This window comes from Teleopsis dalmanni, chromosome 2 (assembly GCF_002237135.1).
Source record: "Teleopsis dalmanni isolate 2A chromosome 2, ASM223713v2, whole genome shotgun sequence".
Taxonomy (NCBI): Eukaryota; Metazoa; Arthropoda; class Insecta; order Diptera; family Diopsidae; genus Teleopsis; species Teleopsis dalmanni.
In genome coordinates, this window is record NC_051847.1 from 177,894,326 (window position 1) to 177,911,686 (window position 17,361).

The 17,361-nt window shown below is 30.3% G+C and overlaps 1 protein-coding gene across 1 annotated transcript; it reads left to right on the forward strand.

Moving 5' to 3' along the window:
- The first annotated feature begins 29 nt into the window (after positions 1–29).
- Positions 30–8,887, forward strand: LOC119680115 (putative aminopeptidase W07G4.4). Its single transcript, XM_038092787.1, has 7 exons — positions 30–409; positions 6,857–7,130; positions 7,195–7,293; positions 7,360–7,501; positions 7,576–7,916; positions 7,986–8,468; positions 8,541–8,887. Exons 1-7 carry the CDS (start codon positions 396–398, stop codon positions 8,706–8,708), a joined length of 1,521 nt encoding a protein of 506 aa, XP_037948715.1. The 5' UTR covers positions 30–395; the 3' UTR covers positions 8,709–8,887.
- Positions 8,888–17,361: the final 8,474 nt, after the last annotated feature.

The window sequence follows — 17,361 nt, forward strand, 5'->3', positions numbered from 1 at the left end:
AAACATCAGACTTTGGATGCATTGCAAGTATTTTTCTGCATAATTATATTATTACTCATTGTGTGTGCATGAGCAAAATTAACTGCAAATATTGGAGAAAACAAAAGAAAAACAACAACAAACAATTTGATAAGACGGAATAAAGTTAAACAATTTATACAAGTGTGGCGCGGATATATAAGCGGAGAGCTGTAGCTTTGTTGCACTTATCGGTAATCGGGTTTGCGACTTTTAAAACTCGTTTGGTCGAAAAGAAATTCAGTTGCCTTCCGACCGGCATCGAGTATTGGTAGAATTTTTATTTGTGATCTCAAGTGCTTGTTTTTGATTTAAACACAAAAAAAAAAAACGAATATTCTGACTTCAGTGATATTGCAAAAAACAACAACTCAAAAATGGGACTTGATAAGTAAGAATTTATTTTTTATTTTAAAATTTTAATTACAATGAGTTTTACATGCACTCACTCCCTCCTTTTCAATTTTAATGTTACTTTTTTGTTGAGTTTACTGTTTGAAATTTCTAATTAGAATTTATATTGAATGATGAAATTGAGTTAAACAGAATTATAAATTCTAATTGGAATTTTTCTTGGCGTCTGTATTTGAATGAGAAAAAATTATTTAAAAAATAATAAATTTTTTTTTATTATTTTTTTATTACTTTTATTTATTAGTTAAAATTTGTTATTAAAAAAAAATAATGAGAGTTGAGATAATTAATTTCTATAAAGACTGTGAAATTGTTTTTCGAATTTCAACTGTAATTTTTTATTACAAATTTTCTTTAAATTTATATTTCTTAGCGGTAAAATCTGTTCGTTTTTTTTAAATAAAATAAAATAATTTAAATAAAATAAAAACTATAAGTTACTGACTTATTAAAGATTTATTTAATTAAACATTAAATATATATATACATGTTTTAAAAAAAAGTAGTAGAGAATTTAACGGCTAATTTGAGTTCAGTGGACCTTGCGATTCACTTATCTCAATATTATGTGCCAAGCTTCATTTAGATAATATAAATAAGATAATTACCTTAAGAAAATAATTAAAAATGTTTAACTGTTTAATAAAAGAGGTTTTGTGATATTTAATATGATAAGAAAATTAATTCTGGGTACTATTAGTAACATCAGTTACTAGTTATTACTCTAGATAAATTCGAAGATCTAATGGATATAATTATAGTTACCATTATATGTATGTATATTATACATATAATATACATGTTTTATATATTATATATATATAATGCATATACATATTATATATATTGTATTATATCTTATATTATATGTATATTATATATATATTATATATATTTTGCCCAGTTGTCTCCCGTTATAATATTATTATATCGCTACTACATTAGGGGCTAAGGGTTTCAAAAACTTCTTTATCAACAGTTTATATTTCTGATCAGTGGTTTCATGTCGTTAAACGATTTGAATCTTTTGAAAGTGTCTTGATTTTAAAAGTGAATGACTTCAAGATCATAAATATCCATATTTTTAATGTGAACTCGGGAATTCGGGCTTTTAACGTTTTTCATTTATAGAAAATATTTTTTAAATGATCGCAATTATAATGGATATGATTTTGGCTGTTATTTGAATAGCAATCTATGTCATATTCCTGTTGTATTTTCTCATAATAGATCATATAAGTTATGTATTTACAGCGTTTTGTGTGGATAGTTATTTTGAACTTCCATTGTATGATAATATATTATACTTAAACTTCATTAGGGGCTTAGGGTTTCTAAAATTTGTCTCAGTTCATGAAATTGATACTAAACTACTTAGCTTAATAGTTATTTGAGCGTTTATAGCTCAAACTGCGGAACTGACTGATATGTTCGTCTGCCAGAAAATTTTAACCATTTCTTCTTTTGTAATTTTTTTTAGCAAAAGTTTTTACCATTTTTCTTTTTTGTTTTTGTTGCTAGTCAAAATCTTTAATCTTATTGTACTCTCTCCAGTAGTATTTTTCCAATTTTATATCTTAACTTGTGTTATATCTAAATTGTACTTTACATGAAATCATATTTGTATATGGGTCTCCTAGTACGCCTTTCTTTGTCATATTACTGTAACGAAAACAGCAAATATGTAAGGCAGTAAACCTGTTTTCTAAGTTCCTGTTGAAAGTGCTGAGCTGCGCTTGGTTGTCTAAGATGTAGAGCTCCGGTAAGTTGTGGCTGTTGTTGTAGCCAAATGCCGACCTAAAAGAAAGTACACATAAGGTTCACGAAGCATTGCACAATGGGATAGGATGACGGAAGTGATACACAGTAAAGTATGAGTACGGATAAGGTAGGGATGTTGCATCTAACCTCGGTCCATGTACAAGAATTTTATAGCTTCACTCTGTTGTGGTGGAGCCTTTAGATTGGATAGTATACTAAGAAATATTTTTGTTGGTAGTGCTTTTGAGGCTCATTAAATTAAATTATAATTTATATTATATATCCAAGACGATAAGAAAAGAACCCATGAAAACGCGACTGGTTTATTTAGTCTTGGCCATATTGCCATCTAAATGTTTTTCATATATAGGTAAGATAAATTTATATGTACTGAATAGCTTGTAGATACCTAGGAAGTATCTGATTTGTGATATTCATATATCTTTAATATATTTAAAACAGATATAATTTTTTTTTCAAAATATAATAATATGTCTTATGTACTAGCTATTGGGTATGTGCTTGACTGCAGATTTAAAATTATATTGGAAATATTTTTTTTCTAATAATGTCATCCTTTAGTTCGAAATGTTGTGTTTAATAAAAAAAAAATTTAATTCAATTAAAAATAATAAAAATTACATAAGAATAGATTCCAGTGAACTTCCGTGCTAAAATTCAATGTCACAATTTGCTCCGATGAATGCAAATAAATTAAATTAAATTGAATGTTTTGACTTCATAAATTTGCAATTGCGTTGAAGATGCAATTTTAAATCTACATGCCAAAGCGAAGCCGGAAAAATTTTTACTAAGATGAGAACTAACTTTAAAAATAAGTCTACTTAAATTCGTTTTATATTTCTTAATAAATTTTAATAATCTAATATTTATTAGCTATCAACTATTTATACTATTAGATTAACTATTAGGTACATTGGAGATTTGAACAGATCTACTATTTTTTAGAATTCTAAGGCCTATCTATCACATTAGGATTAAGCTATAATAAAAACATTTGATATATGCCAATTACACTAAAATAAATATATTTCTTTGAATACACATTTTTTTATTTAATAACTGATAGTTCAAAATATATTTTGTATATTTATAAAGTACATATAATATAGAAAGAAATCAGATAAAAATATCTAAAGATAAAAGAATCATCTTATCCAAGTTTATATATGCTAATTTAATGACTCCTAAGCGTCATTCTTGAAGTGAAAATGCATGGCTATATTCTAAATTGTAGATACATGTCAATAAGAAAATCTTTATGTATATTATATATACTTTCTTTTATACTTGATAACATTAATCAGTTGTTTTGCAATTGTATTTAAAAATATGAATTTATTGCAAGATAAAGCTATCAAGCCAGCAACAGAACTGCCTTTGAAGCATATTCTGCATGTAAAGATAAGACTTACTAGAACACTTCTTTCTAATCTTAATAATAATAAACAATCTAAAATTATCGTAGGTAAACCCGAACTGTTGTTGAATTGATCCTCAGATAACGATAAACTCTTTTATGAAATACAAACCAGAAGAGCTTTTGATATAAAATTACGAAATATTTAATTTATAACATATTTTTGTACTTACTATGAGTGGTATATATAGTGCAATATATATCAGATTTCAGATAATGACGTATCTGCAGTTTTCAATGAGTGATGAAATACGTGGAAAAGTGACTGGGTGGTAGATTAGTTATTTATAGTATTTGATAGAAATATCTGAAAGAAAATTGTTATAGTGAGGTGTGGGTCACCTATATTATGATCATAATTACTACACAACAAACCTTATGAGTTTGATTTTATGTAAATAATTATAATTAATGCAAGATAATATGTGTATATAAATATATGTATATATATATATATGATATATTTTATATCTCAATAATTTTAGTTATTGCTATGTAGTGAATTATACTCATAGTATAATTATAGTGTTTATAAACTGTTATAAATTGTAATCAAGTATAAATATATTTAGTTTTTCCATTTTACGAGATCAACCCTTGGTTCTTACAGTCTCAAATAATTATTAACGAATAATTAAATATAAGATATAATTCCAAGATCACCGATGATGCGTATTTGGTAATACATAATAAAGCTTATTACGAATAATTAATAACAAAAAATAATTGCAAGACCACTGATGATAGGTATTTGCTCTATGGTCAGCCTAAAATTCAATTAATTATAAATAGTTTAATAATAAATGTTCAATAAAAACTAGAGAGGTTTTTGAGAGGTTGAAAGCAATAGTTTACATTAAAAATTTAGTTTCTTTCGTCAAAACGGACGTTAAAAATCAATTTGATATATTATTTATTACTATAGGAAACATAAGACTTTAATATGGTTCAGCCAGCATAATCGGTTGTAAATAGTAATCATTTGCTTCGTGCATATATGGTCGTATCTATATTCTTATATCCAATAGTTCATAAACTATTTTTATAAATGATTACTTAGAAATGTCTTTTATTTTACTATATTTTTGTTTTCAAACGTGTAACTATTGAACTCTGTTTTAGCTGTCATTATATCTTATGCTGGCTTCACATGAGAACTTTGTTTGTAATTGCAGCTGTCATGTTTGTAATTTTAGCTGTCAATTGTTGTTGTTTTCAATGTAAAATGAAAACTTTTGACAACTAAAATTACAAACAAAATTTTACATGCAAAACTCCAGAAAAATGTGCGAACATAAAAAGTCAAGTACGGCTTTGAGTCAGTTGGTTAAGGAGCGCTGACTTTGAGCTTTAAATTTAGTAGGGTACGAGTTCGATTCCTGGTACTTGCAGTCTCTAAAAATTATTTACGTATAATGAAATACAAGAATTATTTCCAAGACCAGTGATGATGAGTATTTGACAATATTCGAAATAGCTCTGTGGTCAACCAAAAATTTAATTAATTAAAATAATATAAAAAAGAATTATTGTTGTTGTAGTTCACTACTTTGCGAAAGGCTTCGTTATGGATTCTCTACATAAATACGGAGAATAGAATGCGAATAGCAAAAACTATTAATTTTCGAGCAAGTGAATGTTTGAATCTAACTGATTCTTATATCTAAATTTCCGTCACGAGTAGTTGTTTTTCGTGTTAAGTGTATTTGATATAGTAAAAGTATTTATAATGAACTAATAATACTCGCGCGGAAAAATAATAAAATAAAAATAATTAAAAATAAAAAACAAATTTTGTTAAATAATATTTTATTGCCTTTTAGTTTACAGCATTTCACAAAGAGTTCATCACATTTTCTGTTTCTCACGCCCACTTTTCAATATATTTTCACTTTTATTAACATATTACTATACTAATATTTTTTCATTTGTTGTTTGTTTACTACGCTTTTATTGTAATTAATATTAATTAATATATAAGAAAAGCAACAACAATAAGAATAATAAACAAAACGTGATAAACTCTTATCAACAATTTTCATAGAATTGAAAAAATACGAACACATCTGTGTATTTTATATACAGAAATATTTTTACTATATCAATATGGCACCTAGAACTCAACTGTTTTCAATTAAGTTGAAAAATGGTCTTGGGTATGGGATTGTGGGTCTAAAAGTTATAAGAGTCCCTTAACTTATATTTAACTGAACTTAATTTAAGGAATTGATAGAATTGGCCAAAATACGAACACATCTGTAAATTTTATATACAGAAATATTTTTACTATATCGATATGGCACCTAGAACTCAACTGTTTTCAACTAAGTTGAAAAATGGTCTTGGGTATGGGACTGTGGGTGCAAAAGTTATAAGTCCCTTAACTTATATTTAACTGAACTTAATTTAAGGAATTGATAGAATTGACCAAAGTTGATTTAATAAAACTTATACTTGGAAGGCATTTCGTTTTAACTAAATGATTTAGTAGAGTTCTATAAGGGAAGGTAAGGTGCGCCCCTAGTCTGTATAAACACTAATGAAAATGTTGATTAATTAATTTACTATTTGAAATGCTTTAGCTGAGTAATCTGTAATGTGTTTATATGGATATTTCTAATGACGTTTTCGATTTGTAAATCTGGATTCAGTCTAGATTTACTCTCGATCTGTCAAATTTTGTCGCCCGATCGAATATTTTTAGAGTAAACTAACATGTTTGTAGTAGTGTTAGTAGACATTTATGAAACATTTAACGAATCAAATCACACTTTATTTATGAACTCATATACAACAGCTGTTCATTTCAGTGCAATCTTGCTACTCTGGCAAAATATCTAGATTGTTATAAATTAATCTAGAGTCTTTTACATTTTGCTCGAGATTTATCAATCGAAAATGAAAATTGAATTAAAAGTGAGTCTCGATTGAAAAAGTTACTCCAGATTAACCAATTGAAAACGGTAGATTAAATTATATTACAGGCGCGCTGTAGACTATAGTGCATAGTCTTAAAATAATGAATATATTATATAAATATATATGCTCGAGTATAATATACACATTGTTACGCTGTAGATACTTATATAGGATATATACATTTTCTATACATATAATTATAAATTTAAAAATTTATTATATATATAAATAAAATAAAATAAATATATTTACAGAAATAATTTTATAACTATAATCTTTACCTTCTTTATTGCTTGTCTGTAGGTTAGCACCATGTTCCGTGCAGCTGGCTAGGATGATACAAAAGTCTGGTTGCGATGTGCTGTGTATCATAGATCGTCAAATACCATCTGAATTAGTAGAACAATTCAGCGAGTTTCGTTCATTCGACAAAGCTTTCGACTCTATGGTCTCTTGCTTCAAGTCATCAAAGCTGAACATGCCTGTAGTCTATGCGCCAGTACCCGAGTTGACCGACTATCACGACATACGCATATATCAGCAAGCAGCAGCCAGTTCCATGCAACGTGCCATTAAGGTAAGATCAAATGAATTCCATTGTCTTTTATAAATAGAAACTCATTTTCTATTTCTTTCCAAAGGCTGGCTTTAAAGCACCGTTGTTGCTTGTGCCTGAAAGCCAAAAATTCGTGAATACCGAACTTTGTACGGTGTTAGGTGCTTTAGAAGAACTCTATGTGGTAAGTAATTAATTCCAGAAGTAGCTAAAGAAAATAGTTTCTTATAAAAGAATTTATTTGTCGTAGCCAATTCAACAACGAGAAAACCTTCCTAACAAAAAACAGTTAATTTCAAATTTGTCGGTGCTAATATCAAGTCCTAAAGCAGATGAAATTTTCAAGGAAGCGCTTATACTGGAATCAGGACGTTTTGTAGCGCGCGATATTGGTACATTTTTTTTATTTCATTATTGCGAATATGGTTTTATGTTTGGTTTTTATCTTGATGTTTGTTGTTTAAAGGTGTTGGTGATCCAGAAAGAATGACACCACCACGTGTTGAAGAATATATCAGTGGATTGTTCCCTGAACTCAAAGTCACTGTCATCAGTGATATTAACACGCTTGTAAAGGAGTATCCACTATTTGCCGCTGTTAATCGCGCTGCTCAAAGTGTGCAGCGTCATCAGGGACGTATTATATTCCTGGAATATAAACCACCACAAGCTGCAAGAAAAACTCTAATGTTAGTCGGTAAAGGTGTCACTTATGATACCGGTGGTGCTGACATCAAAGCTGGTGGTATTATGGCTGGTATGTCGAGAGATAAATGTGGCGCCGCCGCAGTTGCTGGTTTTATGCAGGTAAGAATACCGCTTGTCGTATTAATTAATTCATTAATTAAAATTAATTATTGTTTTTACTATTTTCAGATCGTAAGTCAACAAAAACCCAAGGATGTGCATGTAATCGCTGCACTTTGTTTGGTTCGCAACTCCGTGGGTGAAGAATCTTACGTCGCGGATGAAGTTATTACTTCACGTGCCGGTGTACGTGTACGCGTTGGTAATACCGATGCCGAGGGTCGTATGTGTATGGCTGATGCTTTGTGTCGTATGAAAGAAATTGCCATGGATCAAAAATTACCCGACCCACATTTATTCACCATTGCTACTTTAACTGGTCACGCTTGTTTGTCTGCTGGTGAAGGTTACTCAATTATTATGGACAACAGCGTTGCTCGCGAAGCACAACATGCGCGTCATTTGCAATGTGTAGGACAATCTGTCGGTGAACCCTTCGAGGTATCTGTGCTGCGTCAGGATGATTTTGATTTTAATGCCGGTAAAGTTATTGGTGAAGATATTGTGCAGTGCAACAATCTCGCGTCTTCACGCACGCCAAGAGGACATCAAGTAAATTAATTTTTGTTTTATTGCTGTTTGTGCAATAATTTACTTTTTTTGTTTTTTTTTTTAATTGTGCAGGTACCAGCTGCCTTCCTTATGCTAGTGACTGCGCTTACTAAGCAGGGTCTGAAATCTTCTTACCCAATCAAATATACACATTTGGATATTGCTGCCAGCGCTGGTGAATATCCGAAAATGCCCACTGCCGCTCCTATTATTGCACTAGCAAAGGCTCATCTTTCGTAATTGTTGTGACGTCTTTTAGTATTTTTTATATCGAAAAAAATAATTGTAACTTTTAAATTGAATTATTGGAATTTATGAATTTAGAAAACAACGCGTAGAGTACTTACTGAGAAAAAGTAAAGCTTATCTATTGTCATAGACGTTCACACTACGGAATAAAATCACATTTTTGAACATTATTGATATTTTTTTCAATTTAAAACTTTATTTAAAATTGTTTTATATAGATTTCTAAATTTTAATTCGAAATTTTCTAATCCAGATGTCTTAAGTTTTATAGAAGTGAAAGTTTGGAGTGATCATAAAGCTGCCAAATCACCATTATTAGGGATATTGAAAAGGTCTGACATAATTTATGTAAAAAAAACAAAGTCTATTTAATTGCTTCTTAAGTAAACGTGAGATCCTGTGGTAGCTCAACGGTCTTTACGTGTTGCAATGGGCGACTGTCACTTCCACCTATCAATCAAATTACCTTGAAAATGTGGTTTAAATAAAATTTAGTATATAAATACTAAATCTATAATTGTCACTTGTTTGTGGCATATGTTTACTGGTTGCCATGTGTTTATTGATAGTCTTCTTTGTCTTCACGTTTGAGGATACCAGTCAATACATCTCTTTTCATCTTTGTCGTAAGATTGACGAGTCGTGTGCGCAATCTATATTCTCTTATCTTTAATAATTATAATCTATGGAGCACTTCTCCATCTTTGTAATAAGAGTAATGAATCATGTTAATAATCTAGTTTCACTAACGGCGTTAAATCGCCACTCTTTTTTGGCTCCAATTGTGATTTTCCCCCCCATTAATGTGGGTTACCCAATAATGCGAAATATTCGATATTTACCTAAATTTACCTACTATATTGGTATTAACCATCAAAGGTTAGCGACTTTAATTTTTTCCTATTTAGACATTTGCTCAAAATTGTTAAAACATTTGAAGCGATTTGAGATTTGAAGAGTCTACGCTGTACATTATGGTCGATAACAAAAATAATAAGTAAAATAAACAATGGACTATAAATAATAAAGATGGATAAGAAACAAAATAAATCGTAACTCCCTTGAAAGAAATGAACAAAGAATTTAATTGGTTCCTAGAAAAATTTAGAGACACTCAACATTAACTACCAAATACTCTACACAACTTCAGTCGATGTTATTATTATTGTTAGGGGATGTGGCACTGCGACCGTTGGATCTATTATGCCCCCTTCTGGGTTTAGAGTAGGTCTCTAAACCCTGCTGTGCTTCAATAGAAAGTAGTAAAGAACCAACTTTACAGAGTTTTATTGCTTCTTTCGTAAGAATATACATGCGCAGGAGACTATTCCGTATGTGCACTAGTGCAGGTAACCAGTCGACGTTAAATCGTTCGTAATTAGCGCAAGCCAAGCAGTTCCTTCGAAGAACAGGAGAATGCTTAAAGTACTGCTTAAATACAGCAATATAAACTATTATCAAATTATATTAATTATTCAATTTTAATGCAAATTAAATATATTATAATGTAAAGACCGTGTAATAACGTATACGGTATTACTTTTAGAGCGTAGCAGCAGTAACAAAAACTATATCTTTTTAGTTCCTTATTATTATTTTAACTTAAAATGGAACCTTAAGGAAATCAAGACCATTCCAATGATAATAAGCTGAAGCTGATTGACAAATATCTCTGTACAAATATGAGCACCTTTGGAGTCCCGCAAAATCTCGTCGATACCATCGATACCTGTCATATCATCAGAATTCTTATTACCTAAATTCTCATATAGAATATACAATATATTTTGTTTTAAGTTAAGGCTTCCAAAATGTATTTTTTTACCCATTAAGGAGAAATAAATAAATATCAATAATAATAATAACAATAAATTTTCATTTTAATAATAATTTTAAATATTAAATTCAAATAATAATTAATAATAATAATTCTTAATATAAAATTTTAATAATCTATCTATCTATATATATAAGTGTTAGTTAGACCACTTATAACTCAAGAACGGCTGGACCGATTTTAAATATCTTTGATTTGTTGGGATCGCCTCCGTTCCGAATAGCAGAATATATTATAAAATATTGGAAAAATTCACTAATCTTAGCAAAAATAATAAATTTGTAAATTCTGTTTCAAACTGTCGACAGTTCGACAGTTTGAGTGATATTGATTACTTTTTAAATTTTTTTTTCAAATATTTCAAATTTCAAATAAAATAAATTCAAATATAATAAATAAATAAATACTGTCATCAATATATGAGCGGAAAGTATCGATTTGTTTGTTTTGTGCATGTATTTAACATTAATAATGCCGCGACCCAGAAAGTCTTATCTTTCGCAACAAAGCCGTAATGCAATTAGGCGTCGAAACATTACGCATGCATTCACTGAAGAAGAACGAGAAATCGCACATGAAAGGAGCCTAATATACAAATATACTTCATGGGCAATATGACGGAACAACTTCTAATTAATAATAAGAATAATAATTTTATATATTAACTTCTAATAATAATTAATAATAATCATTTTATATATAAAATTCTTATTAATTCTAAATAAAATTAACAGAAAACACGCGTAATAACGTAAACGGTATTTCTTTTAAGGCATTGAGCTGATAAGGCAGAGCTGAATTAGCTTTGACACCAACCTTTAGCTTAGACCGTATATTATCAAGTGCAAAATACTTTTTATTTTTGAGTTACGTTCAAACTTCATTTTGGATAGACTTTTTCGAAATAATTTTACCAGAATGCGTGCCTCCATAAAATTGAAACTTTAAAAACTATTAGAAAATAAATAAGATACAAAATAATAATAAAAATAAATGTTTAAAATATAAATTGTTTAATAACAATTTTCAATCATTTCACTCATGTACTTTATCTCCTTTAACCCTCAAAAGCTTTTATAAAAATTTTATATTTAAGTGCATATTGTTACCTTTTTCGCGGAGTCTCATATCTTATATTATACAAATTATATTATAATTTGATTTATATATACCTGCAATTTTACGCCCCCCTTCTTAGTCCAGGGCCTCACTTTGACTCGCTGCCTATTCTTTCAGTGGCTGGTCCTGTTTACTTTCAAAGTACAAAACGGACGATGCAATGCATTATATACGGCATACGCACGTACATGCCATATACATACATACATACACACATGCATTTGCATACAATAGCAATGGATTGCGATTATCGCTTTTATGTTCCCCGTTTGCGAACATTTCTCCGATTTGCTCACCGATTAAGCATGCATCGGGGCTTCGTTGTCCAGTGGCTGCTCTTGGCTCCTATTTTCAAGCGTTCGCTGTGTTTTTGATTTTTTACGTGCGCTTTTATTAAATTTTTTTTTTTTTTGCGCAATTTTTTTTATTATTTTGTCTGTCTTTTATCGTTTGAGGCTTCTTCTGTTATTGTTATTGTTTTTGCTTTTGTTTTTGTTTTTGTTTTGCATTCTTAGATAACGATTTCTTTGCAGTTCTGTTCATTCATTTTTTGCATATATTTTTATTTTTTATGTGTCCATTTTATATTCGCCATTAACATTCTAACTGCAGCGGCGCGGTCCCGTTAGCTTGGCTTGGAAACTCGGTCAAGAGTGTCTCCATTCATGCTGAGCTGAGCTGAGCTGAGCTGTGCCGTAATTGCATAATTCCCGTTACCGTAACAAGCTTAGCTTGTCAGTTGCTTCGGTTGTCTCGGTTATGTCGGTTGCCTATGTTGCTTGGTTTCTTGGTTTCTTGCTTTCTTTTCTATTCTTTCTACGCAATTTTCATTAATTTTTTTTTCTCTTATTATTATAGCTACTTACTTTTTTATTTCGTTTTTCCTGTTTCTTGCTAAGCCCGACTTTGGTTTGTTTGACTTTGGGTGCTTTCACGTAATTTATTTGTGAATTCTGCACATAAAACATTTGACAGTGATTCTTCCAAAGAAGGGAATACTTTGTAGGCTTGGTAACGGTCGGTCGTCAATTTGTTTAAATTTTGGGTGAGACTTTTGCATGGGAAGAAAATCTATACAGAGGTTGATACTTTAAGGGTCGATTACATATAGTTGTAACTCAAGACTCAATACTGACTTAAGTCGTGTTTAAGTATTCACTCAGCTTTGAGACTTAAAATATAACTACGAAATAAGATCTAAGGGGTAAGGCAAGAAGTGTGTGTACTAGGTTGAATACTATAAAATGAGAAAAAATTTCTGATTTCTTTTGAAAATGGAAAAGGTTAGATGCATAGTTTGGATGGAAGATTTAAACTCATGTCGTTTTTGATTGATAAATCTGGGTTAATTATATCAATCGAGATGTACTTTTAATACAATTTTCATATTCGATTGCTTAATCTTAAGGATTTCACTTAAGGATAACATTGAGATTAATATATAACACTCTAGATATTTTGTCAGGGTAACAAGATTATACTGCAATTAACAGCTGTTTAATATGACTTGACAAATAAAGTGCGATTTGATTCGTTATATGTTTTATAAATGTTTACTAATACTACTACAAAAAAAAATTTTAAATCTAAAAATGTTCGATTGGGAAACAATATTTGACAGATCGAGTGTAAATCTAGATTGAATCCTGATTTATCAATCGAAAACAACAGTAATGGGCCTCAAATACGGAAAATTTATATAGAACTGTTAAACATAAATATTTTTTGAGTCCAATTTTTAATAAATGAGCCGGATTTGATATATTTTAATAATAAAAAAGTTAAGTATATGTAAAAGAAAGATAAGGTATAATATTTCTCTTGTTATAAGCCATAATATCTAAGTAAGTATCTAATTAACATCAGGGCCCCTGAAGGTTTAGAATCTTTACATAGTAAATGATGAACACTGAAACATGAGGTCGAGTACAGATTTCCCCTCACCCGGAGACAACCTGATAAGTTTATGAAAAGACTATGTGTCTAGTTTTTAATCTAGCTCCGTTAGGCCAATTATGGATGGAGTACTGAGGATTTTGAAACTTCCCTTAGTCAGTAATAAGTACTGGCATATGAGGTGGCTCATTCGTTGAGCAAAAGCCCAAAAAAAATTCGTTAATTGCTAGATCAAATTTTATTGCATACCTTTATAATACGCGTGACCCATCAGCATCGATATTATAGTACTTTGTTGGTACCGCTTGAGATACCGCAATTAACTGGTAAGTATTTTGTTCAATTTAAACCAAGCTAGGTTTATCGTCTGAAAAGAGTCTTCCTCTACCTAAACTTTCCATCAATAGCCCCAATCTTTCCCCAATTTAAAATAGAAAATTCCTCTAGAGCATAGAGCATTAGATTTTATAGGTCACTGTGTACTGTTCTTCTTTTCAATGATTATAATAATAATAATAATAGTGATAATGGATAGGTATTTCTATGTGGCCAATGTGGTTTCTCACTATTTCGTTTGATATCCTAATTCACTGTTGTTTTGTTCACTCCAAGAGTACATTTAAAAAAAAAACAACTTCGGTATTCAGGAAGGCGGCATTTAGTGTTGTTTTGATATAAAAATATGTCAATTTGGTAATAAAATTTTAGTGTACCACTAAGACTGAAAACCTAAAACATACATAAAACATGACTTGGAAAGACTCGATAATTTAGTCGTTATTTTTAATCATCATACTTTTTTCCAGTTGTCTTAACATTACACTTTAATAATCATAATTAAATCGGGCTTGAAGATTTTTCCACGTAAATATGAAGCATTTTCAAGACACTTTTGGAGTTGCTCGGAGCGTTTACATGTCTGGTTGCACCACTTTGTCAATTGGCGATTACGGCAGACGCGCTGCCGCTAATACCCACAACAACATGGTTGGCTGCTCCAAAAAGCCAAGAGGAGGAATTGAAAAAAATTATGTAAAAAAAAACAAAAAAATTTAAACAATAAATAAACAACATTAATAATAGAAGTAGCAGCAACAGCAACAGCAACAGCGTCAAACAACGTCGGCAGCATTTGTTGCGGTGGCACAGCGAATGGTGGCAACATTGGCTAAATGTTGCAGTAAGCAGCAACTATAGAAATGATCTTAAATGAATGCGGAAGTTTTTTGGTTTGGTTTTCGTAACCAGCTTTTAAGCTGCTGCAACTGCAGCTTGCAATTGCAGGCATTGCAGTTGCAACAACAAAAACTGCACACATAGTTAGAAAAACATACAACTTAGCAGCGACAAGCGACAATCGACAATCGACAACTACAATACATGCACGTACGCTAAGCAAAACTGTCGCAAGTAGTCGCAAGTTAAATAAACAAAATTTTATTAAAAATATTAAAAGAATAATATATGTGTTTATAATTTTGCATTAAAATAATTAGTTGTTATTAAAATATTTTTTTTTTTAAACAACATGTTATATGTCAGCAACGTTGTGGGCGGTTGCATGCGACTGATGTGCGACAATAGCAGTTTTTATGAATAAAAATCACAGAGAAGCGTGTGAATTTCGCAAATTAGTCAAGTGAAGTTCTTAAATTCTAGACTCTTCCATATCTTGTTTCTTTTCAATTTACTCAATAGAACTTTTGTAACTTGTCCTTTCAGGCTGAAAACACCTGCTGCAGTATCTCCGCTGGCCATTGCTTGACACCCGATACTTGTCTGTTAGCCAAATAAGATTTTGGCAACCTGAAGATCTTAATGAAAGAATTCTCACAGTTTCAAGAATTTCAGAACATGTTCAGTCTTTGTTGTCAACACTTAGAGAATCAACAAATCAAGTGTAAATTTTGGCAATTTATCAATTAAGAAATTTGTAAATTATATTAACGAAAAACACAATAAAAAAAAATATTTAAATTTGGAAGCTGCAACATGTGTGACGTGTACATATTTTGGGTTCAAGGACTTACCAATTGCCAAAAATTGGTAATGGGATCTTTGTGGGTTAACTTAACTTGATTGATGCAGTACTGAATATATTTAATAGACAGGCAAGTGCTGTTATTATGGAAAGATCTTATTAAGTAATTGTAAGAAAGTGCAGAGTTATCTCATGAAAAGCATGGAAGAGAGTTATTGGATGACTATTTTTGAAAAACGGAGGGGGATCGAAATGTTTATAAAATATTTTCCAAAATTTGTCACATAATAATATGTAACAATGAGATATGGAATAATATCCCAAAATTAATAACCCAAAGTTTTTAAATTTAAAAACTGCGATTTCTTAACTTGGAGCCTTGACCCTTAATTCAATCTATTTCTGAATCCATACTAGAAGAGAGAAATTGGCAAAGATTATTATAAAATTTTTTTCAAAATATGTTATTGGACTATATCTTGTTCTATATATGTATACTCATTAAATGATTTTCCCACTACAGCCAGTGTAAAATTATTTAATATCTAAAAGATAGAATCTAAGAGATAGAATAGAATAGTAATAGATACAATCGCTTTGCACCTAATTTGTTGGAAATTTGCATAATTCGTATCTGATTCGTAAGTTTATTTTCTCAATGGAAGTGGTAAACAAAATATTCAGCAGACAGATATATGCAATAACAATTCATATTGACTTTACGGAATTTGAACTGTTTCCAAGGAAAGAACTTTGCCGGTATCAGTTGATGGATTGAAATGCTACTTCGGATACAGAGAGGCATATCTAACAACTCTTCTTTATTTCTTTGGGACACAGCACTGCTGAAGAATATAGCTCCATACCGAATAAAAGTAATAAATGTAGTCATTCTTTAACTTTCTCTAACTTTCTGGTTAGAAAATACAACTCCACATCAAACGAAAATAATGAATGCAGTTATTTTTTTCCTTTCTTTTCTTTTTTTTTGTTTTGTTAAATACTTTGCGTTTTTATCACAGCCACTACGATATTGCCATTATTGGGGTTTACCTCAATACGTCAGGATAGCTGAATCTGTAGATCTTGATCCTTGTGGCATACGATTTGCATCTCCGATCGGGTGCCAGAAGTGAAACTTAGTATCATTTATACTCCAAACAGTATCAGGTGGTCGTCTCTTATAAGATGCATGCTGTACTCTGTCTCGACTATCTAGAGAGCAATTTTAATAGAGAGTATGGCCTACAACAGAAAAAAGGCGTCGCTTTATTGTTGGTACTTCAATCAAGTTTTTAGTGAGTCAGCCGTGTAGAATTGTTCTCACGGTTCACTATAAAGTAGGCTCTAATAGTAGTTTCTAGCTAGTGATCAATCTCTAACATTTCCATAGTTATTTGGTATGCATAACAAATAATATTACTTTCTCTGGATTAACATTGTGTTTTACTTATATTCAACTATAATATTTCTAAAAAAGTTTTGTAATGTTTTCATTTCTAAGAATGTTTATTAATTTTTATAACTGAATATGCCATAGAAATACAAGTACCGCCAACTTTAAAAGGATGTTATTCGAAAAAGGACAAAAAAATTCATTCACTACCGAAACATGGCCACACAAAGCATGAGAACTAAAATTTTAGTTTTTTTATTATTTTTCTCTTGGATCACACAGCATCTCCAGTATCACCAACAATAAGACCGGGCCATATCGTATGATAGACCATAAAAAATTGAAGTTCTTTCTTAATGAATAGGACAATTTTCTGCATAAACTCATAAATACTAAAAATGCGAAATGAGTTCAT